At 41.7% G+C, this 27,351-nt stretch overlaps 1 protein-coding gene across 5 annotated transcripts in view; it reads right to left on the bottom strand.

The window, feature by feature from the left end:
• The window catches only part of nckipsd (NCK interacting protein with SH3 domain), a 280,231-nt gene that overhangs the window by 212,855 nt on the left and 40,025 nt on the right, over positions 1-27,351 (bottom strand). For 2 of the 5 annotated variants that reach the window (XM_070895840.1, XM_070895844.1), the window contains 2 exons: positions 12,741-12,929; positions 4,758-4,894 (listed from right to left, as the gene is read on the bottom strand). The exons of the other annotated variants lie outside the window; for them this stretch is intronic. In XM_070895840.1, the coding sequence (XP_070751941.1) occupies positions 4,758-4,894; positions 12,741-12,929 (326 nt within the window). The remainder of the gene's footprint in view (positions 1-4,757; positions 4,895-12,740; positions 12,930-27,351) is intronic. 5 annotated transcript variants of the gene reach the window in all.

The raw sequence follows: 27,351 nt of genomic DNA, 5'->3' as shown, positions 1-27,351 counted from the left end.
GCAGGACAGCTCGGTCACGTGTTGTGCTCCTCCTGTACCATGTGGGAACTCAGGGACGACACCAATGTTCCTGACGACTACGTGTGCGGGAAGTGTATCCGCCTCCAGCTCCTGACGGACCGCGTTGCGGAGTTGGAGCTGAGGGTAGATTCACTCTGGAGCATCCACGATGCTGAGAATGACGTGAGTAGCTCGTGTAGCGAGTTGGTCGTACCGCAGGTAAAGGGTCCACAGCCAGATAGGGAATGGAAGACCAGCAGGAAGAGCAGTGCAAGGAAGGTAGTGCAGGGGTCCCCTGTGGTCATCCCCCTGCAAAACAGATACACTGCTTTGGGTACTGTTGGGGGGGGATGACTCATCAGGGGAGGGCAGCAGCAGCCAAGTTCATGGCACCGTGGCTGGCTCTGTTGTACAGGAGGGCAGGAAAAAGAGTGGGAGAGCGATAGTGATAGAGGATTCAATTATAAGGGGAATAGATAGGTGTTTCTGCGACCGCAACCGAGACTCCAGGATGGTATGTTGCCTCCCTGGTGCAAGGGTCAAGGATGTCTCGGAGCGGGTGCAGGACATTCTAAAAAAGGGAGGGAGAACAGCCAGTTGTCGTGGTGCACATTGGTACCAACGACATAGGTAAAAAAAGGGATGAGGTCCTACGAAACGAATTTAAGGAACTAGGAGCTAAATTAAAAAGTAGGATCTCAAATGTAGTAATCTCGGGATTGCAACCAGTCCCACGTGCTAGTCAGAGTAGGAATCGCAGGATAGCGCAGATGAATACGTGGCTTGAGCAGTGGTGCAGCAGGGAGGGATTCAAATTCCTGGGGCATTGGAACCGGTTCTGGGGGAGGTGGGACCAGTACAAACCGGACAGTCTGCACCTGGGCAGGACCGGAACCAATGTCCTAGGGGGAGTGTTTGCTAGTGCTGTTGGGGAGGAGTTAAACTAATATGGCAGGGGGATGGGAACCAATGCAGGGAGACAGAGGGAAACAAAAAGGAGACAAAAGCAAAAGACAGAAAGGAGATGAGGAAAAGTGGAGGGCAGAGAAACCCAAGGCAAAGAACAAAAAGGGCCACATTACAGCAAAATTCTAAAAGGACAAAGGGTGTTAAAAAAACAAGCCTGAAGGCTTTGTGTCTTAATGCAAGGAGTATCCGTAATAAGGTGGATGAATTAACTGTGCAAATAGATGTTAACAAATATGATGTGATTGGGATTACAGAGACGTGGCTCCAGGATGATCAGGGCTGGGAACTCAACATCCAGGGGTATTCAACATTCAGGAAGGATAGAATAAAAGGAAAAGGAGGTGGGGTAGCATTGCTGGTTAAGGAGGAGATTAATGCATTAGTTAGGAAGGACATTAGCTTGGATGATGTGGAATCTATATGGGTAGAGCTGCAGAACACCAAAGGGCAAAAAAAGTTAGTGGGAGTTGTGTACAGACCTCCAAACAGTAGTAGTGATGTTGGGGAGGGCATCAAACAGGAAATTAAGGGTGTATGCAATAAAGGTGCAGCAGTTATAATGGGTGACTTTAATATGCACATAGATTGGGGTAACCAAACTGGGAGCAATACGGTGGAGGAGGATTTCCTGGAGTGCATAAGGGATGGTTTTCTAGACCAATATGTCGAGGAACCAACTAGGGGGGAGGCCATCTTAGACTGGGTGTTGTGTAATGAGAGAGGATTAATTAGCAATCTCGTTGTGCGAGGCCCCTTGGGGAAGAGTGACCATAATATGGTGGAATTCTGCATCAGGATGGAGAATGAAACAGTTAATTCAGACACCATGGTCCAGAACTTAAAGAAGGCTAACTTTTAAGGTATGAGGCGTGAATTGGCTAGGATAGATTGGTGAATGATACTTAAGGGGTTGACTGTGGATGGGCAATGGCAGACATTTAGAGACTGCATGGATGAACTACAACAATTGTACATCCCTGTCTGGCGTAAAAATAAAAAAGGGAAGGTGGCTCAACCGTGACTATCAAGGGAAATCAGGGATAGTATTAAAGCAAAGGAAGTGGGCTACAAATTGGCCAGAAATAGCAGCGAACCCGGGGACTGGGAGAAATTTAGAACTCAGCAGAGGAGGACAAAGGGTTTGATTAGGGCAGGGAAAATGGAGTACGAGAAGAAGCTTGCAGGAAACATTAAGACGGATTGTAAAAAGTTTCTATAGATATGTAAAGAGAAAAAGGTTAGTAAAGACAAAGGTTAGTAAAGGTTAGGTCTCCTGCAGTCAGAATCAGGGGAAGTCATAACGGGGAACAAAGAAATGGCTGACCAATTGAACAAGTACTTTGGTTCGGTATTCATTAAGGAGGACACAAACAACCTTCTGGATATAAAAGAGGTCAGAGGGTCTAGTAAGGAAGAGGAACTGAGGGAAATCCTTATTAGTCGGGAAATTGTGTTGGGGAAATTGAAGGGATTGAAGGCCGATAAATCTCCAGGGCCTGATGTGGTATATTTGGACTTTCAGAAGGCTTTCGACAAGGTCCCACACAAGAGATTAATGTGCAAAGTTAAAGCACATGGGATTGGGGGTAGTGTGCTGACATGGATTGAGAACTGGTTGTCAGACAGGAAGCAAAGCGTAGGAGTAAATGGGTACTTTTCAGAATGGCAGGCAGTGACTAGTGGGGTACCGCAAGGTTCTCTGCTGGGGCCCCAGCTGTTTACACTGTACATTAATGATTTAGACGAGGGGATTAAATGTAGTATCTCCAAATTTGCGGATGACACTAAGTTGGGTGGCAGTGTGAGCTGCGAGGAGGATGCTATGAGGCTGCAGAGTGACTTGGATAGGTTAGGTGAGTTGGCAAATGCATGGCAGATGAAGTATAATGTGGATAAATGTGAGGTTATCCACTTTGGTGGTAAAAACAGAGAGACAGACTATTATCTGAATGGTGACAGATTAGGAAAAGGGGAGGTGCAACGAGACCTGGGTGTCATGGTACATCAGTCATTGAAGGTTGGCAGGTACAGCAGGCGGTTAAGAAAGCAAATGGCATGTTGGCCTTCATAGCGAGGGGATTTGAGTACAGGGGCAGGGAGGTGTTGCTACAGTTGTACAGGGCCTTGGTGAGGCCACACCTGGAGTATTGTGTACAGTTTTAGTCTCCTAACCTGAGGAAGGACATTCTTGCTATTGAGGGAGTGCAGCGAAGGTTCACCAGACTGGTTCCCGGGATGGCGGGACTGACCTATCAAGAAAGACTGAATCAACTGGGCTTGTATTCACTGGAGTTCAGGAGAATGAGAGGGGACCTCATAGAAACGTTTAAAATTCTGATGGGTTTAGACAGGTTAGATGCAGGAAGAATGTTCCCAATGTTGGGGAAGTCCAGAACCAGGGGACACAGTCTAAGGATAAGGGGTAAGCCATTTAGGACCGAGATGAGGAGAAACTTCTTCACCCAGAGAGTGGTGAACCTGTGGAATTCTCTACCACAGAAAGTTGTTGAGGCCAATTCACTAAATATATTCAAAAAGGAGTTAGATGAAATCCTTACTACTCGGGGGATCAAGGGGTATGGCGAGAAAGCAGGAATGGGGTACTGAAGTTGCATGTTCAGCCATGAACTCATTGAATGGCGGTGCAGGCTCGAAGGGCCGAATGGCCTACTCCTGCACCTATTTTCTATGTTTCTATGTACTGTTGTTCGATGTCAGAGGATGGGACGACCTTGGATCTAGCCTGGAGGCGACGAAGCTTGAACAGGTTGCCATTGGTTCTATAATTTAGTTCCACTCCAGCGGGGAGCTTGTTGAGAGCGAGATGGAACATTCAGCGAGAAAGATCGAGAAGAACGTTGGTGCAATGACGCAGCCCTGCTTGACCCCGGTCCGGATGTGGATTGGGTCTGTGGTAGATCCGTTGGCCTTCCTTCAGTCAAATACTGCCTTGATATCAAGGGCATTCACTCTCACCTCACTTCTGGAATTCAGCTCTTTTGTCCATGTTTGGACCAAGGCTGTAATGAGGTCTTGAGTCGAGTGGATGAGGGACTTCAGTTACGTGAATAGACTAGAGAAATTGGTGTTGTTCTCCTTAGAGAAGAGAATGTGGAGAAGATACATTTTTTTTTTTAAAAAGAGGTATTCAAAATCATGAGGGATCTCGATAGAGTATATAGAAAATGTTCTCATTGGCAGAAGGGTCGAGAACCAGAGGACACAGGTTCCAGGTGATTGACAAAAGAATTAAAGGCGACATGATGAAAAACTTTTATGCAGCGATTGGTTAGGATCTGGAATGCAATGCCTTAAAGGGTAGCAGAGGCAGACTTAATTGTGGCTTTCAAAGGAGAGTTGGATAAGTACCTGAAGGAAAAAAATTTGCAGAGCTTCGGGAAAAGAGCGGGGAAGTAGGACTAGCTGAAGCGCTCTTGCAGAGAGCCAGCACAGGCTCGATGGGCCAAATGACCTCCTTCTGAGCTGTAACCATTCTATGATTCTACCAGCTAATGTTCCAGGTTCTTCAAGCTGGGCTCACACCTGAAACATTAGACGATTTATTCCCCCCACAGACGCTGCCTGGTCTGTGGAGTGGCTTCTAAATTTTCTAATTTGGTTTCAGATTTCCAACATCTGCAGCTTGTTGTTTTTTTATTTAAATTACTGCGGCTGGATTTAGACGATAACTATAGAAACTCCTTGCATGACAGGTTTGGAAAACAGGCTTCCCTCCACGGAGATCTGTAATCCCATTATAATTTCAGCAGGGCTACAATCTATTTTACCTGGAAATGTATGAATAGATAGCTTTGAAACAACCATCTATTTCTTGAAAAAGTGCAATTTCATTGTATGATTCCTTAATAGCCAAAGCCTCTGAATGCACCACGAAGTGTTGTCCAAGCAGCCAGGGAATATCTACCTATATGAAGATACAGGTGAGAGATTGTCAAATTAAAAATCATTGCAACAGACTTCATAGCCTTAAAGAGTGCCATGAATGACCAAAACTTAATCACACCTAGAATTAGGCACACAGCTGGAAATGCTGGAAAAACACCAACACTTTACATGGATTCTACAGTTGGTTCCAGAAAACAAAGCACTTTCCCCTCCCCCCCCCCGTTTGCTCCCACTTCCAAAGCAGATTTTGGGAGCAAGGAGGAAGAAAGAAGGTTAATTAATAGATTTTCAAATTACTTTTAAATTAAGAAACGCTAGGTAGAAAAACTAAAATTAAAAGTTACATTAAAAATAAGGCAGAGAATGACAAAGAATCACAGGGAAAACAGAATTAAAAGATTTTAAAGACAAATAGGGTAATATTCCAGTAACAAAGCTGACTCTGGTGTTGGAATACCTTTATTACTGTAATATTAGTGTTTGATTCAGCATCAGTGAACAAGCTGAAAGATAAAATTAATTGTTTGGCTCGGAGACAGAAATTTCCCTGACCAAGAGATACAATTAATGCATTCAAAAATGGTGTCTTGACTGAATAGCACCAATTTCTCATCAAGTATTCATATCATCTGCTGAGGACAGTGTGTCTCATCTCATTGTAGATATCACATGAACCAACTCATTGAAGATATCACGTGCACCACTACAGCATCACAAGTAACGGTCAGCAAGTTGAGGACATAAATCACACAAGAATTAAACAAAGTCTGATAAAGGTGATTAAGAGCGACACACACAATTATAATCTTAGACCGGAGTTCAAAAGACACCATCGCACTACATCGGTTCTATGGTATTGCACATCCCTCCCCATTTAAAATAAATCATGAATTGCTTTGGTATATTTTCATTTGTTCACAAAATAAAATAGCAAAGAGTGGAGGGGCTACCCTGCAGGCTCCCAATGAAGGCAGATTACCTGAATGGTGGCAGATTAGAAAAAGGGGACGTGCCACGAGACCAGGGTGTCATGGTACATCAGTCATTGAAAGTTGGCATGCAGGTACAGCAGGCGGTGAAGGCGGCAAATGGTATGTTGGCCTTCATAGCTAGGGGATTTGAGTACAGGAGCAGGGAGGTCTTACTGCAGCTGTACAGGGCCTTAGTGAGGCCTCACCTGGAATATTGTGTTCAGTTTTGGTCTCCTAATCTGAGGAAGGACATTCTTGCTATTGAGGGAGTGCAGCGAAGGTTCACCAGACTGATTCCTAGGATGGCAGGACTGACATATGAGGAGAGACTGGATCAACTGGGCCTTTATACACTGGAGTTTTGAAGGATGAGAGGGGATCTCATAGAAACATATAAAATTCTGACGGGACTGGGCAGGTTAGATGCAGGAAGAATGTTCCCGATGTTGGGAAAGTCCAGAACCAAGGGACACAGTCTAAGGATAAGGGGTAAGCCATTTAGGACTGAGATGAGGAGAAACTTCTTCACTCAGAGTTGTTAACCTGTGGAATTCCCTACCGCAGAGAATTGTTGATGCCAGTACATTGGATATATTAAAGAGGGAGTTAGATATGACCCTTACGGCTAAAGGGATCAAGGGATATGGAGAGAAAGGGGTACTGAGGTTAATGATCAGCCATGATCTTATTGAATGGTGGTGCAGCTCGAAGGGCCCAATGGCCTACTCCTGCACCTATTTTCTATGTTTCTATATATCACCAGTAATAACTGGAACTCTAACAACTCTACACCAACCCTTTCAAGAGTCATGTTACTAAACAAAGCCTCTGATCAATGAACCGCATTTGACTGTTCATTTTAAATACAATGATGGATCTGGAGGCTGTTGTAGCAAAAAGGAAAATGTAGCAGGAATAACAGAAACATGGCTGAATCAAGGGGGTGGGAATGAGCATAGCATTCAGTACAGTCTTCAGGAAAGATTGTGTGGACAAAAAAAGGAGGTACTGAAGCCATGCGTCAGGGACACCTGGAAGGTAAAATAAATTGTTCCTGTGGGAAGTAAAAATCTACAAAATTAACCACTTGGACAACTCTAATTAAAAAAAATAACCAGGCTAACAGGAGGGCACAAGCAGGTCAGTTTTAAAAACAGAAGACTTAGGAGCAGGAGTAGGCCATACGGCCCCTCAAGCCTGCTCCACCATTCAATAAGATCATGGCTGATCTTGGACCTCAATTCCACTTTTCTGCCCGATCCTCACATCCCTTGAATGACTCCAAAAATCTGTCGATCTCAGCCTTGAACATGCTCAACGACTCAGCATCCACAGCTCTTTGGGGTAAAGAATTGCAAAGATTCACAACCCTGAGTAAAGAAGTTCCTCATCGCAGTCCTAAATGGCCAACACCTTATCCTGAGACTGTGACCCCCTAGTTCTGGACTCCCCAGCCATGGGAAACAACCTCTCTGAATCTACCCTGTCAATCCCCTTCAGAATCTTACAAGTTTCAATGAGATTACCTCTCATTCTTCTAAACTCCAGAGAGTATAGGCCCAATCTACTCTATCTCTCCTCATAGAACAACCCTCTCATCCCAGGAATCAATCTAGTGAACCTTTGTTGCACCCCCTCTAAAGCAAGTATATCCTTCCTCAGATAAGGAGACCCAGACTGTGTATAGTACTCCAGGTGTGGTCTCACCAAAGCCTTGTACAATTATAGTAAGACTCTTGTACTCTAACCCCTTGCAATAAATGCCAACATGCCATTTGCATTCCTAATTGCTTGTTGTATCTGCATGCTAACTTTGTGTGAGGACTCCGAAATCTCCCTGAACACCAGCATTTAATAGTTTCTCACCATTTAAAAAATATTCTGTTTTTCTATTCTTCCAACCAAAGTGAATTACCTCACATTATACTCCAACTGCCAACTTATTGCCCACTCACTTAACCTGTATCTATCCCTTTGCTTTGTGTCCTCCTCATAATATTCCCACCTAGCATTGAGCTTTGCATCCTCTACAAACTTGGATACATTACATTCGATCCTTCATCTAAGTCATTAATATAGATTGTAAATAGCTGGGGCCCCAAGCACCGATCGCTGCAGTATCCAACCAGTTACAGCCTGCCAACCAGAAAATGACCCATTTATCCCTATTCTGTTTTCTGTCCGTTAACCAATCCGCTATCCATGCTAATATATTACCCCAACTCCATGAGCCCTTATCTTGCATAGCAACCTTTTATGTGGCACTTTATTGAACGCCTTTTATAAATCCAAATACACTACATCCACTGGTTCCCCTTTATCTATCCTGTTAATTACAATCTTAAAAACGCAAATAAATTTGTTTAACACGATTTCTCTTTCATAAAACCATGTTGACTCTACCTAATCATTTTATAATTTTCTAAGTGTCCTGTTACCACTTCCTTAATAATAGATTGCAGCATTTTCCCCGACGACTGATGTCAGGCTAACTGGCCTTTAGTTCCTGATCTCTCTCCCTCCTTTCTTGAAGAGCGGGGTTACATTTGAAAGAAAGACCTGGATTTATATAGCGCCTTTTATGACCACCGGACGTTTCAAAGCGCTTTACAGCCAATGAAGTACTTTTGGATTGTAGCCACTGTTCTAATCCGCTGGGACCGTTCTAGAATCTAGGGAGTTTTGTAAGATCATAACCAATGCATCCACTATCTCTTCAGCCACCTCTTTTAGAACCCTAGGATGTAGGCAGTCAGATCCAGAGGGTTTGTCGGCTTTTAGTCCTATTAGTTTCCCCAAGTACTTTTTCTTTACTTATATTTACTTTAAGTTCCTCACTCTTATTAGCCCCTTGGTTCCCCACTATTTTTGGTATGCTTTTTGTGATTTCTACTGTGAAGACAGATACAAAATATTTGTTTAAAGTCTCTGCCATTTCCTTATTCCCCATAATAATTTCTCCTGTCTCAGCCTCTAAGGAACCAATGTTTATTTTTGCTAATCTCTTCCTTTTTACATACTTGTAGAAACTCTTACAATCTGTTTTTATATTTCTTGCGAGTTTACTCTCATTCTATTTTCTCCCTTTTTATCAATTTTTGTCTTTGGAGAGATAGATGAGAACAAGCAAGTTATTTTACAGGAGACTTCAATCAACCCAATATTAATTTGGGAAAACACAAATGGCTTAAAGTCAGAGTTCCTAATGGTAATGCATGATTGCTTCTTAACCCAATGCATCAGAGAATGTAAGAGGTAGTGTTGATGTTCGTAAAGGGCTCGGCGGCATAGTGGTTATGTTACTGGATGAGTAATCCAGAGGCCTGGACTAATGATCCAGAGACACGTTCAAATCCCACCATGGCAGCTATGGAATTTAAATTAAATAATTCTGGAATAAAAAGATAGTGTCAGTAATGGTGACCATAAAACCACCAGATTGGCGCAAAATCCCATCTGATTCACCAAGCTTTAGGGTAGGAAATCTGCCGTCCTTACCTGGCCTATATTGACCAGCAACGTGGTCAACTCTTAACTGCCCTCTGCGGTTCAAGAAGACGGCTTAAAGGCAATTAGGGATGCGCAATAAATGTTAGACTTGCCAGCAACGCCCACATCCCATGAATGAATTTTAAAAAATGACCTTGACTAGATACAGAAAATGGATGTTATGTCTCCTTGGGAACAGTGACCACAGAGCTATCAAGTTCAACATGAACTTGGATTCAGAAAAACCTAAAACCAAGACCCGAGGATATAACTTTTAAAAAGGGTTAATTTCATAGGAATGAAGGAATAACTTAGCTAAATTAACTGAGGGTGGTCATTCAACAGCATTCCGTCAAGGAAAAGTTAAATACCTTTAAAGACATAATGTTGAGCATGCAAGATAAATAAATGAGACTAAATAGATGTGAACCTAAATTAATTAACAAATGTAAAATAAAGGCCAAAAAAAATCTAAGATGCTTCAGGAAGAAAATGGATGAGGTTCAAGGGTAAATATAAGGATGTGCAGAAACAGGTTAAAAGAGTGATTGCAGGAACATAGGAGGCTATAAAACCAGAGATATTTACAGCACAGAAAGAGGCCATTTGACCCATCTTTTCTGTACCAGCCCTTGGCTAGAACAATTCAAAACTAATCCCACTGCAAAGAACCACAGAAAATACCTCGAATAAAGCACAACAGCAGGTGCAAAATATAACACGAAGATATTCTTTCCGTACAACTGTAAGAGGTCAGAGAAGACAGAATCTTAAACAGAAAGGAACTCGAAAGAGGATGAGCACAAGCCAGCAAACATTGTGAATAACTATTTCTGCCAAGTATTTACAAGGATAGGCATAAGCAACATGCCCTCCCCAAACACACTGGACCCAGGCAAAATAAAAGACTTTGATATGAATGTGATGAAAATACCAGATAGGCTACAAAAGCTCAAAAACATTACACCCCTGGCGATAAGTGTTTTTTATACCAGAGTACTAAAGGAGACTGAACACTGGAAAGGTACCAGTCGATTGAAAACAGACTTAGGTGGTGCCCATATTCAAAAGGGGGGACAAATTAGAAATAGGCCCATTAGTTTTAACTTCAAGCCCATGTAAAATAATGGTTTCAATCCCGTGTTAACTTGATTTGTGCAATATCTTAGTAAGCAGCATTTGACATTGAAGTTCCCCCACCCAGAGTACATTATGTGCCCCTGCTACCCTCAGTGCTTCTTCCAAGTGTGTTCAACATGGAAGAGTACTGATTCATCAGCTAAGGGAGGGTGGTAGGTGGTAATCAGCAGGAGGTTTCCTTGTCCATGTTTGATCTGGTACCATGATACTTCAGAGTAAATGTTGAGGATTACCAGGGTCACTCCCTCCCGATTGTATACCATTGTGTTGCCACCGCTGGTGGGTTTGTCCTGCTGGTGGGCCAGGTGGTAGAGGAGTCTGTGACGTTGGCAGATATGATTCTGTGACTATGACTATGTCATTGTTGTTGTTGTTGTTGTTGTTGTTGCTTGACTAGTCTGTAGGACAGCTCTCCCAAATTTGGTACAAGTCACAGACTGTGAGGAGGACTGGGCCGGGTGTGCTTTTGCCCTATCCGAATTCGATGCCCAGGTCGAAGCCAGGTGGTCCGTCCATTTTTATTATAATTATGCTTCTTTGTAACCATTTCAGAAGGCAGTTAAGAGACATTGCTGTGGGTCTGGTGTCACACATCGGCCAGACTGGGTAAAGACAGCTAATTTCCTTCTGTCAGAGGACACATTAGCGAATCAGTTGGGTTTTTACATCAATTCGACAGCTCTATTACTGATACTAGCTTTTTATTCGAGATTTATTCAATTGCTTTTTTCTTATAAACTGAATTCAAATTCACAAACTGCCATAGTGGGAGCTGAACGCACGTCTCTGGATTATTAGTCCAGGCTTTTGGAATACTAGTGCAGCAACATAACCATTATACTAGTGTACATGTCGAGATGGATATAAGTACAAAGAAATGCATATAACACATTAGATAACTAAATACTTAGAATCATAGAAAAATTATGACACCAGAGGAGGCCATTCGGCCCATGCCCATCGAAATAGAGTTACCCAGCCTAATCCCACCTTCCAGCACTGGGTCCGTAGCCTTGTAGATTACAGCTCGTCAAGTGCACATCCAAGTACTTTTTAAATGTGATGAGGGTTTCTGCCTCTACCACCCTTTCAGGCAGTGAGTTCCAGACCATCACCACCCTCTGCGTGAAAAAATGCTTCTTCATCCCCCCTCTAATCCTTCTACCAATTACTTTAAATCAGAACCCCCCTGGTTATTGACCCCTCTGCTAAGGGAAACAGGTCCTTCCTATCCACTGTATCTAGGCCCCTCATAATTTTATACACCTCAATAACGTCTCCCCTCAGCCTCCTCTGTACCAATGAAAACAACCCCAGCCTATCCAATTTTTCCTCATCGCTAAAGTTTTCCAGTCCTGGCAACATCCTCGTAAATCTCCTCTGTATCCTCTCCAGTGCAAACACATCTTTCCTGTAATAAGGTGACCAGAACTGCATGCAGTACTCTAGCTGTGGCCTAACTAGTGTTGTATACAGTTCTAGCATAACCTCCCTGCTCTTGTATTCTAAGCCTCGGCTAATAAAGGCAAACATTCCATATGCTTTTTTAACTACCTTATCAACCTGTCCTGCTACCTTTAAGGATCTGTGGACATATACTTCAAGGTCCCTCTGTTCCTCCCATTTATTGTGTATTCCCTTGCCTTGTTGCACCTCCCTAAATGCATTACCTCAGTTTTCCAGATTGAATTCCATTTGCCACTTTTCTGCCCAACTGACCAGTCCATCGATATCTTCCTGCAGTCTACAGCTTTCCTCCTCACTGTCAACCACACGGCCAATTTTTGTATCATCTGCAAATTTCTTTATTGTGCCCCCTAAGTTTAAGTCTAAATCATTAATATATACTACAAAAAGTATGGGACCGAGTACTTGAAAGAGGTGTTATTAAAAAATAAAGTTAGTCCCAAAATAGTGTTGAAATGGAAAACAAAGTATTTATTTCATGGCCAGCTCTACATACTTTCAATTTTCAGCTGAATCATATCAATTATTCCCTGTTCTGAAGATTGAATAATTCCCCCATTGTTAGGTCACACTAACAGATTGAACAGATTCTGAAAACCTCCCAATCTCAGATGAGTCCAGATAATCCCATCACAAACACACAAAAATCTCACATTACATGCATATTTTATATTAGTATATTAAAGCACCTCAATAATTCACTAACTACCAAACAATAATCCCCACCCCATTAATTCAATAGGAATTCCACCATGAACAAATAACTAGCTTTAAGAGTCAATATTACAATTAGTTTACCTTGAGCTTGACATGAAGACCTCCTTTCGATCCCATCATAATGGCTGAACCATTTGTGGTTATCATGGCCATAGACTGGAGACAGATTTGGTGCTCTACATAGAACTTCTTTATAGATTTGTATAGGGATACAGCATCAGCTTTACCATCCAGATACAGCAGCTTTATAAATTTCACCTGTAGCTCAGTCTGTATAAAAAATAAACGTAACCACTTACCCATGATGGTACTTGTACTATTCTTTTACAATAAAACACACAAAACTTCACTTACACCTGTTGTATATTAAAAGGTGATAAATTGGCACTTATGGAACAGGCTGACATAAAAGAATCGAAAATAGTCACTGCCATCATTGCTCGTGGCAGGGAGAGGAGAAACGATTGACAAGAAAACAACATTTTGGGAAGGATAGTCACAGCACTGTAGTACATTAGGCCTCTGAAAGGGAAAACCAAGGTATTAATGTCAATATCCAACTTTCCAACTTAACTATACTTTAGTGAATTTGTTCAATGAAGAACTTTGCAGCTCAATCTCAACTGAGGCAGCAGTAGAGATTCTACAACGAACTCAGCAGGGAGGGAGATATCTCTGCATAAACTCCCAACCCTACTTTGGTCAGGTACTGTTTAGAGATATTCAGAACAGCCACATTTCTAGAAAATCGTTCAAACGACTTAAACAATGCACACTTGTGAACAATCTGGTTGACTGAAGTCAGCTCTCTCTTGGGTGCTCACATGGCAGAGGTTTTAGCAGCGGATGAGTTCTTGTTTGGACTTGCACTCAGGGTTTCAAGAAAATGCTCCTTTTTAGTTGCACCATTCTTAAAAGGTGAAGGAAAATATCGGAGTACATTTTGTTCAAGGTATGTCCACTTTTCATAGAAGATAATAGTCATCAATTTCTTTGCCAACAAGGAAACTCAAGTAGGGTCTCTCTCCTCATTAGACTGATAAAATGACAGGGAGCTTTCCGAGCAGCATCATAGAAATGGCAGGACATGGCAACTGCTGCCCAAGAGCTGTTCATGAGCCACAGAAAGCCATGAAACCAAGGGTGAGAAAAAGCGAGAGAGGGGGAGAGGGGGAAAAAGAACAGAAGACAGAATAGGCTTTAGAAATTCTGCTGGCCAAAGTAGGGCTAAAATAACTTGTTTTTAAAAGAACATTCATGTCCGATATATTCCTGGTCGCCTCCCAGCATTCAGTTCAGAGGCATCCTACCAGTAGGTCAACCAGTCTCAGCCCTATAAATTGTCCTTAGTTCTAGAAGAAGCAAGAGAGGATGATCTGTATTTAAAGTAATCAACCTCTACTTCTGCAAATATATTTAAACCTAAATTATAAAGAGAATAGTCTTTCCCTCTTCTCCCACAGCTTTAGCTCTACTGAAGAAAAAAGGTTCAGGGATCACTATAACTTTAAAGGAGAAAATGCCTAGGAAAGCCACCTTTAGTACAGGAACATATCTTTCACCAGTTAAGAAATAAATTCAATTATTTATTTTCCACCAGTGAAGACCAGTCAATTCAAATCTCCACTGCCATACAGAATTGCTTGTATGACATAAGTTGTACACAGAACCTAACTGGAATTGGCACTTCAGAACAACATGGATGTTAAGCAGGCAGCATCCAAAACTAGAAAAGGTCAGACGAATCCAAAGCACCAATGTCTGGTTGTGAATGGACTCCTACATCGAAGCACGCAAGTCACACTCATAACCTGCGCCATCAGAGCAGCTCCAGGTAAAAATGAAAATCTCATGCAGGAAGGAAAATAGTTGACTAACTGAAGTTATCTACTACAAGGTAGGAAAAGGTTCTCAATTTTAAAAAATACACAAGAACTGAAAGCACACCCCCAGGTTTCCTCACTTAGTTTTTCTTACCCCTCTTTCTTCCATGTGTATGTGCCAGGAATGCACATCCTCATAGAAGATCAAACAATTCCACACACAAAAATGGACTTTATTTCTTTGGCAGTTCTAGTAACTTACAAGTATGATGAGTAAAAAAACTGTGCATTACTATTTAGCAATTGCAGTTTGATATAGCACTGGTCACACAGCTCAACGAGTGCTTGAAAGCCAAATATTTTATCAAATTCTGGATGACTATTACATGATTATAAATATAACGACACTTCAACTGCCAGCTAGTGCTTTACCAGAGGATTAAAAGGAAAAATGGGGCAAAAGGTGAGCTTAATGCACATTATTAAACACCTAAAATACTTCCAATACGATTTAGTCAGCTTCTCATCCAGACAAAGGAATGTATGCCCACTTCACCAAACCTCTGTGTCTGCTGAATCTGGTGACGATAGAAAGGATAACTAAATTCTTAAACTAGAAAGTAAACCCAGTTAAAGAAAACAAAGAAATCTACGGCTATAAAATTACAAGAAAAAGGTTAGAAACATAGAAAATAGGTGCAGGAGTAGGCCATTTGGCCCTTCGAGCCTGCACCGCCATTCAATGAGTTCATGGCTGAACATGCAACTTCAGTACCCCATTCCTGCTTTCTCGCCATAACCCTTGATCCCCCTAGTAGTGAGGACTACATCTAACTCCTTTTTGAATATATTTAGTGAATTGGCCTCAACAACTTCCTGTGGTAGAGAATTCTACAGGTTCACCACTCTCTGGGTGATGAAGTTTCTCCTTATCTCGGTCCTAAATGGCTTACCCCTTATCCTTAGACTGTGACCCCTGGTTCTGGACTTCCCCAACATTGGGAACATTGTTCCTGCATCTAACCTGTCTAAACCCGTCAGAATTTTAAACGTTTCTATGAGATCCCCTCTCATTCTTCTGAACTCCAGTGAATACAAGCCCAGTTTGATCCAGTCTTTCTTGATATGTCAGTCCCGCCATCCTGGGAATCAGTCTGGTGAACCTTCGCTGCACTCCCTCAATAGCAAGAATGTCCTTCCTCAAATTAGGAGACCAAAACTGTACACAATACTCCAGGTGTGGCCTCACCAAAGCCCTGTACAACTGTAGTAACACCTCCCTGCCCCTGTACTCAAATCCCCTCGCTATGAAGGCCAACATGCCATTTGCTTTCTTAACCGCCTGCTGTACCTGCATGCCAACCTTCAATGACTGATGTACCATGACACCCAGGTCTTGTTGCACCTCCCCTTTTCCTAATCTGTCACCATTCTGATAATAGTCTGTCTCTATGTTTTTAACCACCAAAGTGGATAACCTCACATTTATCCACATTATACTTCATCTGCCATGCATTTGCCCACTCACCTAACCTATCCAAGTCACTCTGCAGCCTCATAGCATCCTCCTCGCAGCTCACACTGCCACCCAACTTAGTGTCATCCGCAAATTTGGAGATACTACATTTAATCCCCTCGTCTAAATCATTAAGGTACAATGCAAACAGCTAGGGCCCCAGCAGAGAACCTTGCGGTACCCCACTAGTCACTGCCTGCCATTCTGAAAAGTACCCATTTACTCCTACGCTTTGCTGCCTGTCTGACAACCAGTTCTCAATCCATGTCAGCACACTACCCCCAATCCCATGTGCTTTAACTTTGCACATTAATCTCTTGTGTGGGACCTTGTCAAAAGCCTTCTGAAAGTCCAAATACACCACATCAACTGGTTCTCCCTTGTCCACTCTACTGGAAACATCCTCAAAACATTTCAGAAGATTTGTCAAGCATGATTTCCCTTTCACAAATCCATGTTGACTTGGACCTATCATGTCACCTCTTTCCAAATGCGCTGCTATGACATCCTTAATAATTGATTCCATCATTTTACCCACTACCTATGTCAGGCTGACCGGTCTATAATTCCCTGTTTTCTCTCTCCCTCCTTTTTTAAAAAGTGGGGTTACATTGGCTACCCCTCCACTCGATAGGAACTGATACAGAGTCTATGGAATGTTGGAAAATGACTGTCAATGCATCCGCTATTTCCAAGGCCACCTCCTTAAGTTCTCTGGGATGCAGTCCATCAGGCCCTGGGGATTTATCGGCCTTCAATCCCATCAATTTCCCCAACACAATTTCCCGACTAATAAGGATTTCCCTCAGTTCCTCCTTCTTAATAGACCCTCTGACCCCTTTTATATCCGGAAGGTTGTTTGTGTCCTCCTCAGTGAATACCGAACCAAAGTACTTGTTCAATTGGTCAGCCATTTCTTTGTTCCTCATTATGACTTCCCCTGATTCTGACTGCAGAGGACCTACGTTTGTCTTTACTAACCTTTTTCTCTTTACATATCTATAGAAACTTTTGCAGTCCGTCTTAATGTTCCCTGCAAGCTTCTTCTCGTACTCCATTTTCCCTGCCCTAATCAAACCCTTTGTCCTCCTCTGCTGAGTTCTAAATTTCTCCCAGTCCCCAGGTTCGCTGCTATTTCTGGCCAATTTGTATGCCACTTCCTTGGCTTTAATACTATCCCTGATTTCCCTTGATAGCCACGGTTGAGCCACCTTCGCTTTTTTATTTTTACGCCAGATAGGGATGTACAATTGTTGTAGTTCATCCATGCGGTCTCTAAATGTCTGCCATTACCCACACAGTCAACCCCTTAAGTATCATTCGCCAATCTATCCTAGACAATTCACGCCTCATACCTTCAAAGTTACCCTTCTTTAAGTTCTGGACCATGGTCTCTGAATTAAATGTTTCATTCTCCATCCTAATGTGGAATTCCACCATATTATGGTCACTCTTTCCCAAGGGGCCTCGCACAATTAGAGTGTCCATACCTGAATTTTAAAAGCATTCAAATCAAGATGCTTTACTTCGTTACAGGTAATATATGCATCAGTGCAAAATTATGTTATCGAGGAACATTGCTTACTCTTGGAGATCAAAAAGAGCTCAATACAAAGGGCGGTAGAAAAATTACCATTTTACAGGGAAGGAAAAGTAACTTTATATGTTAACATTAAGGAAGACACAAAATGAAAGTCAGCCTTAAATTAGCAGGCAGAGGACTTGACTAATAACAGCGGTGACAATAATATTTTCTATGGGATAAGATATGCAAAGACAAGGTTGTAGTAACAGGTGGCTTCAATCAGCTCAACATAAACTGGGATTTCCAGAATCAGAGTGAGGTGACAAAACTGAAGTGGTGAACAAGGTGCAGAATTCCACTTTGATCCCATCAAGGACTCTGCTGAAGGTCCTAGTTCTTGTAGGTGACCAGGGCAGCATCCATAACATCATATTGAAACTAGTGACCTCAGTAAGGTAACAAAGGTTATCTGACTAAGGAAAGAGTTAATTCTTTACATTAACTTTTAGTTTTCCCCTGTTAAATAAGTTTCTGTTAGAAGCTGGAGATGTCTGTTTCAATTTCATTTGCAGTGAAATGAAAAGCAAACACAAAGCTTCAGCTGTAAGGAGATTCAGCAGAGGCCACAAACTGTCTTCGTTTGCTCAGCCTTGAGAGCTACCATAGATCTCTCAACAGTAAGATATCTATGGAAATGTTTTGACCATCAAGTCGAGAAGCTATGGCTTTAGATAGTAACTCTTCTGAGGACATCTGTGTAACGTCCCTTTAGAGGGCCCAAGTTCTCTGTAATTATCTCGGGTTGAATGACATGATTGACAGTTCAGTCAAGGTGAAGGCTTGGGGAGCGATTCTTGTTAAAACTGAATTTATTGCAGCTAATTGAAAGAAAAGAAAGGCTTGCATTTACATAGCACCTTTCACCTCAGGACATCCCAAAGCAGTTTACAGCCAATGAAGTACTTTTGAAATGTAGTCACTGTTGTAATGCAGGAAATGCGGCAGGAAATGTGTGCACAGCAAGTTCCCACAAACAGCAATGTGATAATGACCAGATCTTTTTTTTTAAGCGATGTTGATTGAGGGATAAATATTGGCCAGGACACCAGTGATAACTCCCCTGCTCTGCTTTGAAATAGTGCCATGGGAACTTTTATATCCATCTGAGGGGGCAGACGGGACCTCGGTTTAACGTCTCATCCGAAAGATGGCACCGCTCCCATATCACTGCACTGGAGAGTCGGCCTCGATTTTTGTGCTCAAGTCTCTGGAGTGGGTCTTGAACCCACAACCTTCTGACTCAGAGGCAAGAGTGCTACCCACTGAGCCCCAGCTGACACTATTGGATGAGGTCATGTGGAATTCTCACATAACCAGAGTGAAAGAAAGGTTTAAAGGGTGATTAAAACAGATATACTTCAGAGATTGACAAGGTCTGATCAGCCATTCACCTTTAAGCTCAAAACCTGTGACAATATGAATTACTGGAGAATTCACCCTATCGTAAGTGGGCTCTCAAGTATATGTGTAATGGTCATCATTGCATACTTATTTCCTATGAAAGCCAATAAATGCCTTTGAACCCTACTATCTTGAGGAATTACTTATAAACTTATGAGAAGGACTATCCATTCCCGAACAGGACAACCAACAGTCAGGAACAGGACAAAAACATACGATTTTGAAAGAATCTTCAAAGGAATGAAGGATGAATGAAGGATACACCGAGAACTTTACTGAAAAATTGGTAAATTGAGGAAAAATAAAAACACTTCAAAAACTATGTTGCATATGCAAAAAAACATAACCAAGAAAAATAAGAGTTAACTAAACAGACCCAAAATGGGTAAATAGAGAATGAAAGTAGAAATAAATTGAAGAAACTCACAAAGCACAATGGAAGGAGGAAAAGAAAAACTCAGTTTAGGAATTTGATTTAAAAAAAGGATATTAGAGATGCAGAGAACCCTCGAGATGAATACTGTGGGTGTTCAGTATAAACATTCTTCCAGCATCACAACAGCTAAAGAGTAGTCAGTCAGAGAGGAAGTCAGAATTTAGTGTAAGTTGCAGAGAAGTTACATGCAAAATAGTTAAAATATTAAATGAATTTCTATCACAAGTATTTGCCAGAGGATAATACTAACTTGCCATTCAGTTTCTGAAGTATACCCAATATCCTAGAGGACTTTGAAGTCTGCATGATAGAAATACTTGATGAGTTCAGGAAATTTAAGATCAACAAATCCCAAATAGTTACGGGCCAGGTTCTGCTAGACTGGAAGCAAGCAGACAAAGTACCCATATTTCAAAAACACCAATAAATTTGACCCAGGCAACTATAGGCCCCAACAAGTAAACTATTGGAATCTATTATATGGGCTGGGCCGTACCTCCAAAACAATAGTTTACAATCATTGTGGATTTAGAAGTAGGAAGTCATACCAACAAACCTCAATTTTTTGAAGATATAGATAAAATGGACTGCGGCAGCCCCAAGGATAAGTGATTTGAACTTTTTCCAATAGCCATTGACAGTCATCATTTACCAATATAAACATTGTACCCAAGATTTGGTGATTGCTTTGTACACTTTTGCGCTAATAAACCTTTAGAATTACAGAAAATAATTTTTAAAATTATATCTTGAGGAGCAGCGTAGTACTTTGTGTATTTAGTCACATAAAAATCATTAAATTTAGCAGAAGTCATTGGTGCACATAGCAATAGCTTTTAACAGCCATTGCAATGAATGTCACTCTTGGTCTCCGGAATATTTTTGTGCATCACGGCGACTTCCCATTGTGTCTGATCTGTACATCAGTGCTAAAGGCAGCAAATGATGCAGGCCACTAATGAACACTGCACAAGAACAGCAAAGATGATTTCAAAGATCAAAGAGCTCAAGAGGAAGCTATTGAACCAGTAGATATTTACTTCTTCTGCGACATCAAACAAAGCAGTAACAAAAGCAAGTTATAAAGTTACTTACTGAGTTGCAGAAGCAGAAAACCAGCAAATGATGGAGAGTTTGTCAAAGAATGCGTATTGAGTGCGGTCAGCTTGTGTCCCAAGGAATGCTCAAATTTGACCGTCAGTGTAAGCTAGAAAACCAAAGGCAAGTCTCAGACAAAACAACTGAAGTCTGTAAGCAGCTGCAAGACGTGGCAGAGGCAATGTGCTTTTTTCCCCTAAAGTAATTGATAAAAGCACAGATGCTAGTGATCTCAGTCAGCTATTCATTTTTGTGTTAGTCATCAATAAGCAGCTCAGCATCACTGAAGATTTACTTGACATGACGTTTCTTCATTTCATCGTAACAGGATGTTGATACTGCAGATAAAATGCAAGCAAAAGACAGCTGCACTAAGACTAAGAAAAAGCTAACGAGCATAACTAGTAATGGAACCCCATGCCTGACTAGAAAATTGCAGGAGGCAAGTCTAAAAAAGAACCAGATTTCTAAAGAGGCAGCAATGTGGTCACTTATTGCATCCTACATTACAAGGCACTGTGTGCAAAAATGCAATTAGATGAATATTAGTAATTCATTTCCAGTGTTATTCCCAATTCATGGTCCTTAATTCAACAATTTGTCCTTTTCTCCACGAAATAGAAAATGAAGCATCACATTTTATATTTTCAGCAGAAGTTTGCCAGCGAAGAAAGCTTTTGGCCTGTCAGCAGAGATGATCACATTTCACAATGAAAGTCTGCTGGATCCTTCATTTGTTGCAGACATTTTTCTAACTGATTTGACAAAGCACTTTCAACTAACTGACCTTCGAAGAAAGAAATAAACTGAAACTGAGAAGCAAGAGGAATCAAAAGTTGTTATATCTTCATTGTGTGAAAGAAGTTGGGAGTCTCCTGAACCTGAAATGCTCAATTATGTAAAAGAAATCGAATCAGTAATGGGTTTTCAATTAAGATTCAACAGAGAGCAGTAACACAAGCTGACTCTTGTCTATACCTTTGATAGCAGATCCCACAATGTTGATAATTCTTTGTCATTGATAGGGCTCCAAAGCAACTTTATTCTCAAGGCTCAATTGCAATATTTCACTTTGCTTGACTTCTACAGGTGTCATTGTGTGGGATCACATTAAAAGGTGAACAAGTATTCTCGCTTAAGAAGCAGACAAAATCTAAACACTATACATGACTGCTGGATACAAATCGGTTTCCTCAAGACTTGACATTTCCAACATAACTCCCAACAGATAAATGGGTTGAAGTTAAGAACCAGCACCTGGTTGACATTAGCCAAGTGCAGCTCTCTGCACTGACTGCCAATTACAGAGAAACAACATTTATCATTCGCACCTTTTGTGAATGATGGAAGTAGCGACGCCTTCAACAAAGTATTCCTTGAATGCAAAGTTTTGTACTGTAATTGTTCATATATTACCCTATGCACTTCATGGTATGCAGGTAACTGGCACACTAAGACCAAATTTGGATACCCCAATGCTAAGGCTGATCAAGTTCAATCCTAAGTATAAAGGATTCAAAAGCAGGGCTAGACTGTATTCGTCAGAGTGCTAAGGAAGACTAGGGAGACTTGTGATGCATTGACAATCATTTTGAGGGAGTTACTGGGGTACTGGACACTGCAGAATGCCAGCAGATTGAAAACAGGCCAATGTGGCATAAGTGTTCAAAAAGGGTGATAAATTCAACACAGGTAACAACAAACCATTAGTCAAATTTAAATTCAGCTTAAAATAATGGAAACAATATTCAGGTGTAAATTTGATCATCTATACAATAATAATTATTAAACAATAGTCAACATGGATTCAGAAAGAAAGGATCCTATCTAACCTCCTTTGAGTGACAACCTGAGTGAACTGTGGAAAACCCAACGACATGTCGTACCAAGACCTCCAATGGCATTTGACAAAGTTCCATACTAAAGGCTATTAGGTAAGCTTGATGTTGTGAAAATTTAGAGCAAGTCTTGGACGTGGATTAAGGAATTGAAGGATAGAGATCAATAAGTATTTGTTAGAGGAGATACACCATGTGGGAAGCACCAGGGATCTGTTTCCAATTTACATCAATGACTTCAATCAAAAAATCAATGCAAATTGGTCAAATTTCCAAATGTTACCAAACTAGGAGGGGCAGTGAAATCAAAAGAGGCAGCTCAGAAATTACAATCAGATAGCAAATATGTAAACGGGCATCCCAATAGCAGTTGGAGTTTAATACGGACAAGTACAAAGTACAGCACTTAGGGAAAAAATAGTAACATGAACACCATGAATGGTGCTGAAATCAGCTCAATGATCATCATGTCCAACCAATGCAGAGCACCAATCAAGAAAGGCAATAAAATTATTGCACCAAATAGGGTACAAATCAGAGAAAGTCATGATCAAACTATATGGTTCCCGTCAGACCACACCTTCAGTACTGTTCTGGTCACAGACACAAGAATTCAAGCATTGGAGGAAGTGCAGTCACAAGGCTGGTCCACAGTGTTAGTTATGAGGAAAGAATGGAGACTTGGGCTTTTCATCCTTGAGAGGAGGCATCTAGGAGGCGATCTTACACAGGTATATGATTGTAAACAGTGTGGAAAAGATAAAACTGAAGAATTGTGTTAAATTAAGTTAAATTGCAAGTTCAGACTAGCAAGAGGCAAGCATAGGACTTCTATGAGGAGGTTATTCAATAAACAGATAAAATAGTGGGTGTGGAAACCTTGAAATAACTCAAAACCAACCTAATACTGCAGTGGGAGGGCACTTGAGTCCTTCTCGATGAATGAATGAAGATGGGTCAAAATGGCTTTCCTCATAGAAACATAGAAATTTACAGCACAGGAGGCGGCCATTTCGGCACATCGTGCCCGCGCCGGCCAACAAAGAACCACACGGCCCTCGGTCAGCAGTCCTGAAGGTTACATATGAACCCATGAACAATGAACAATGGCGGACAGGTAAAGAGCATCCGGCCCAACCAGTCTGCCCCACACAACTGCGATACCCCATGTAACGCAACATTTTACACTCCATCTCAACTGGAGCCATGCAATCAACTGGGAGAGGCAAAAAAATAAAAACCCAGGCCAATTGTGGAAGCTAATCTGGGAAAATTCCTCTCTGACCCATCCAGGCGATTGAAACTAGTCCAGATCACCACTCTGGCCGTATTAGATTCCCTGAAGTACTTACCATTGTTTTTGTGCCAGCCAACAAAAGGTTATCCAGTCTAATTCCACTTACCAGCTCTAGGTCCGTAACCCTGCAGGTTACGGCACTTCAAGTGCCCATCCAAACACCTTTTAAATGTGATGAGGGTTTCTGCCTCTACCACCCTTCCAGGCATTGAGTTCCATACCCCCACAATGTGTGTGAAGAAGCTGCTCCTCAAATCCTCCCTAAACCTTCCACCAACCATCTTAAACCTATGCCCCCTTGTAATTGACCCTTTCACCAAGGGAAATAGGCCCCTGCTATCCACTATATCCAGGCCCCTCAAAATTTTATACACCTCAATGAGGTCTCCTCTTAGCCTCCTCTGCTCCAAGGAGACCAAACCCAGCCTATCCAATCTGTCCTCATAGCTAAGATTCCCCATTTCAGGCAGCATCCTCTTAAATCTACTCTTCACCCTCGCAAGTGCAATCACATCCTTCCTATAATACGGTGACCAGAACTGCACACAGTATTCCAGCTGTGGCCTAACCAGTGCATTACACAATTTAAGCATAACCTCCCCCCGGCTCTTGTATTCTATGCCTCGGCCAATAAAGCCAAGAATTCCGTATGTCTTCTTAACCACCTTATCCACCTGGCCTGCTACTTTCAGGGATCTGTGGACAAACACTCCAAGGTCCTTTGTTCATCTACACTTCTAAGTGGCCTACCGTTTAATGTGTATACCCTTTCCTTATAAGCCCTCCCCAAGTGCATTACCTCACATTTCTCCGAATTCAATTACATTTGCCACTGTTCTGCCCACCTGACCTGTAAGGGGTGGTCCTGGGAGTCAGGTTCACCTCTGACCTACTTGAGCAGTTCGAATCGCTCCCACTCCCTTGGGTTCTTGACTATGGATTTATTTGGGGGGGGTGTGATAAAATGCAAAGGACAACTGGTTTGATGCAAAAGAACTTTGTATTTTCTTGTCTAATAAAATCAATGTCAAACTTATTATCACTCTGATAAAGAATACATTACACATTCAAAGGGGGTTACAGTAAAAATTACACCTCCCACCTCCCAATACCTAATCCTAGCTAGGTTAGACTCCAGAGCAGGCAGGGACTATGCTTACCAATCTTTTCTGGTCAGTTAGCGATAGTTCGAGATTTCGGGGTTCATTGAATTCTGTAGGTTCTGCTTGCCGTACCCCGAACGTCGGAGAAGACTTCTTACTATGCAATCTTCAGTTGGGTTGAGTCCGCTGATGCGGTAAGGCGTGTTTTGGATCTATGGGGTAAGTAACCTGGTTTCCTTCGTTAGAAATAGGTACAAAGTTTCTTTAGGTAATGTTGTCACCTGTTGGTAGTCAGGACATAGATTGTAGAGTGGAAACTTTCGATCTTTCTGTTGGAGTTTTGTTTAGAGTTTGGTCGATCACGGTGGTTTTTCGGTGGTACCATGAAGGCTGTGGTTGGTTGCTGCCGCGATGATGATGTTATTCCTTCCTTTTGAACTTCAGGACTTCGAGGCTGGAGAAGTTAGTTTATAACTGTCACGTTGGTTTCTCTCCCTTCTGATGACATAGGCACATTATGGCACATGCATGGTATGGCATACCCTCTGTTAAAACAGGGGGCCAGTTATACGGTTTGAGTTGTCCTAATCTTTGCGCCAAATCAATCCAGAATTCTTTGTTTAAATTTGGCAGGCTTGACATTTCTTTGTAACGTTTTGGCAGGCTCATTAAATGTTATTATGTCTTGGGTGGGTTGCTCTTCTAAATCTGTTTCCTGATGGAAATATTAACTTGGTAATCGCAATGTCCTTTTGTGCTTGGTTTTTGCATACAGGCTGTAGTGGGCCCTTTGTTCTTATTCATGTTGAAGATGGCTTTTCTCGGTTCAGTTCGATGGCTGGCCATCTCCGAGTTATTGTTGTAATGTTAATGTTTCTTGTGGAGAAGGGTTTTCGCGCATCCATTTCTCCAGACAATTTAACTTAGTCCCAACACCCAGACAATTCCAATAATCAAGTTGGCTTCTTTAGTTCCTTAGACACGCCCACAGACTTGAATTTGTCTTGTAAAAGTCCAAAATTCGATTAAAGTTCGTAGTTTCTTCTATAAGCACTTTAGGATTTCAAACTTTCCGGTAGATAGTCCCAAATTAAATTTCCTTTCCAATGAGCCCAAACCACTGTTGGGGGGGTTCCCGTGAATTTTGACCTTTCAGACCAGTAGATTGATGTCCTCCTGCAATCCATGACTTTCCTCTTCAGTATCAACCACACAGCCAATTTTAGTGTCATCTGCAAACTTCTTGATCATATCTCCTATATTCAAATCTAGATCATTGATGTATCCCACAAAAAGCAAGGAACCTTCCAGTCACAAAAACATCCATTAACCATTACCCTTTGCTTCCTACCTCTAAACCAATTTTGGATCCAACTTGCCACTTTACCCTGGATCGCTCATCTGTAATTACAATGTGATTTAAGCTTTATATATGGCCCTTGAGGCTTAATGTTATACATCCAAGTGACCCAAAGACTAAAAGCTTAGAACCACTGTTTTACAGAAAGAAGACAGTTAAAAATAAACCTAATTGAATTTTATGTTGTATTACAGATGAAAGAAACATAGGTTAGTACTATGCTTCAAAGTAAATCGAGAAAAGAGGACAAAAGGAATGGAAACAAATGATTACATACCATCTACAGGCTTTATCTTTCTTCTAAGTAGCATTCCCCACACAGTGCTTAAGCAGCAAGCACTGTGGGGGGGGGGGGGGGGGGGGGGGCGGGGTTAAAAATTATCTTTTTAAGGCATTTTGTGACATGATATGACATTAGAGGCATACCCACATGACTATTACCGCTCCTGTATAGTACACCAAGTCTTGGGAGTGAGATCATTTAACTTAAGACACCTCAGAAAATAAATTAATTGCACTCCCTTCAAAGCTGAATGACGGTTTGAATAATTCACAACAAAGAGAACATAAGAACTAGAAGCAGAAGTAGACCATACTTATAATACTCATGTGAAGCGCCTTGGGATGTTTCACCACGTTAAAAGCGCTATATAAACACACGTTGTTGTTGCTGTTGTTGTAAAGAATCATGTAATGGTTATAGCACGGAAGGAGACCATTCGGCCTGTCGAGCCCAGGCCGACTCTCAGCTAGTCCCACTCCCCTCCCTCATTCTCGACTCTCCAGCCAGGAGAAGCAGCCTCACAGCATCTACTCTTTCAAGCCCTGTAAGAATTTTGGCAGAATGAGGAGAGGAATGAGAGAATATTTTGTATCAGTCTTTACAGTAGAGGACACTAACAATATTCCAACAGTGGATAGTCAAGGGGCCATTGGGGGTGGAGGGGAGGGAGAATCACAATCACTAAGGAGGTGGTACTCAGTAAGATAATGGGACTAAAGGCGTATAAATCCCCTGGACCTGATGGCTTAAGAGGAGCAGCAGCAGGGATTGTGGATGCATTAGTTGTAATTTACCAAAATTCCCTGGATTCTGGGGAGATCCTAGCAGATTGGAAAACTGCAAATGTAATGCCCCAATTTAAAAAAGGAGGCAGACAAAAAAGCAGGAAACTATAGACCAGTTAGCCTAACATCTGTGGTTGGGAAGATGTTGGAGTTCATTATTAAAGAAG

This window comes from Pristiophorus japonicus, chromosome 12 (assembly GCF_044704955.1).
Source record: "Pristiophorus japonicus isolate sPriJap1 chromosome 12, sPriJap1.hap1, whole genome shotgun sequence".
NCBI lineage: Eukaryota > Metazoa > Chordata > Chondrichthyes > Pristiophoridae > Pristiophorus > Pristiophorus japonicus.
This window is presented reverse-complemented; position numbering and strand designations above follow the sequence as displayed.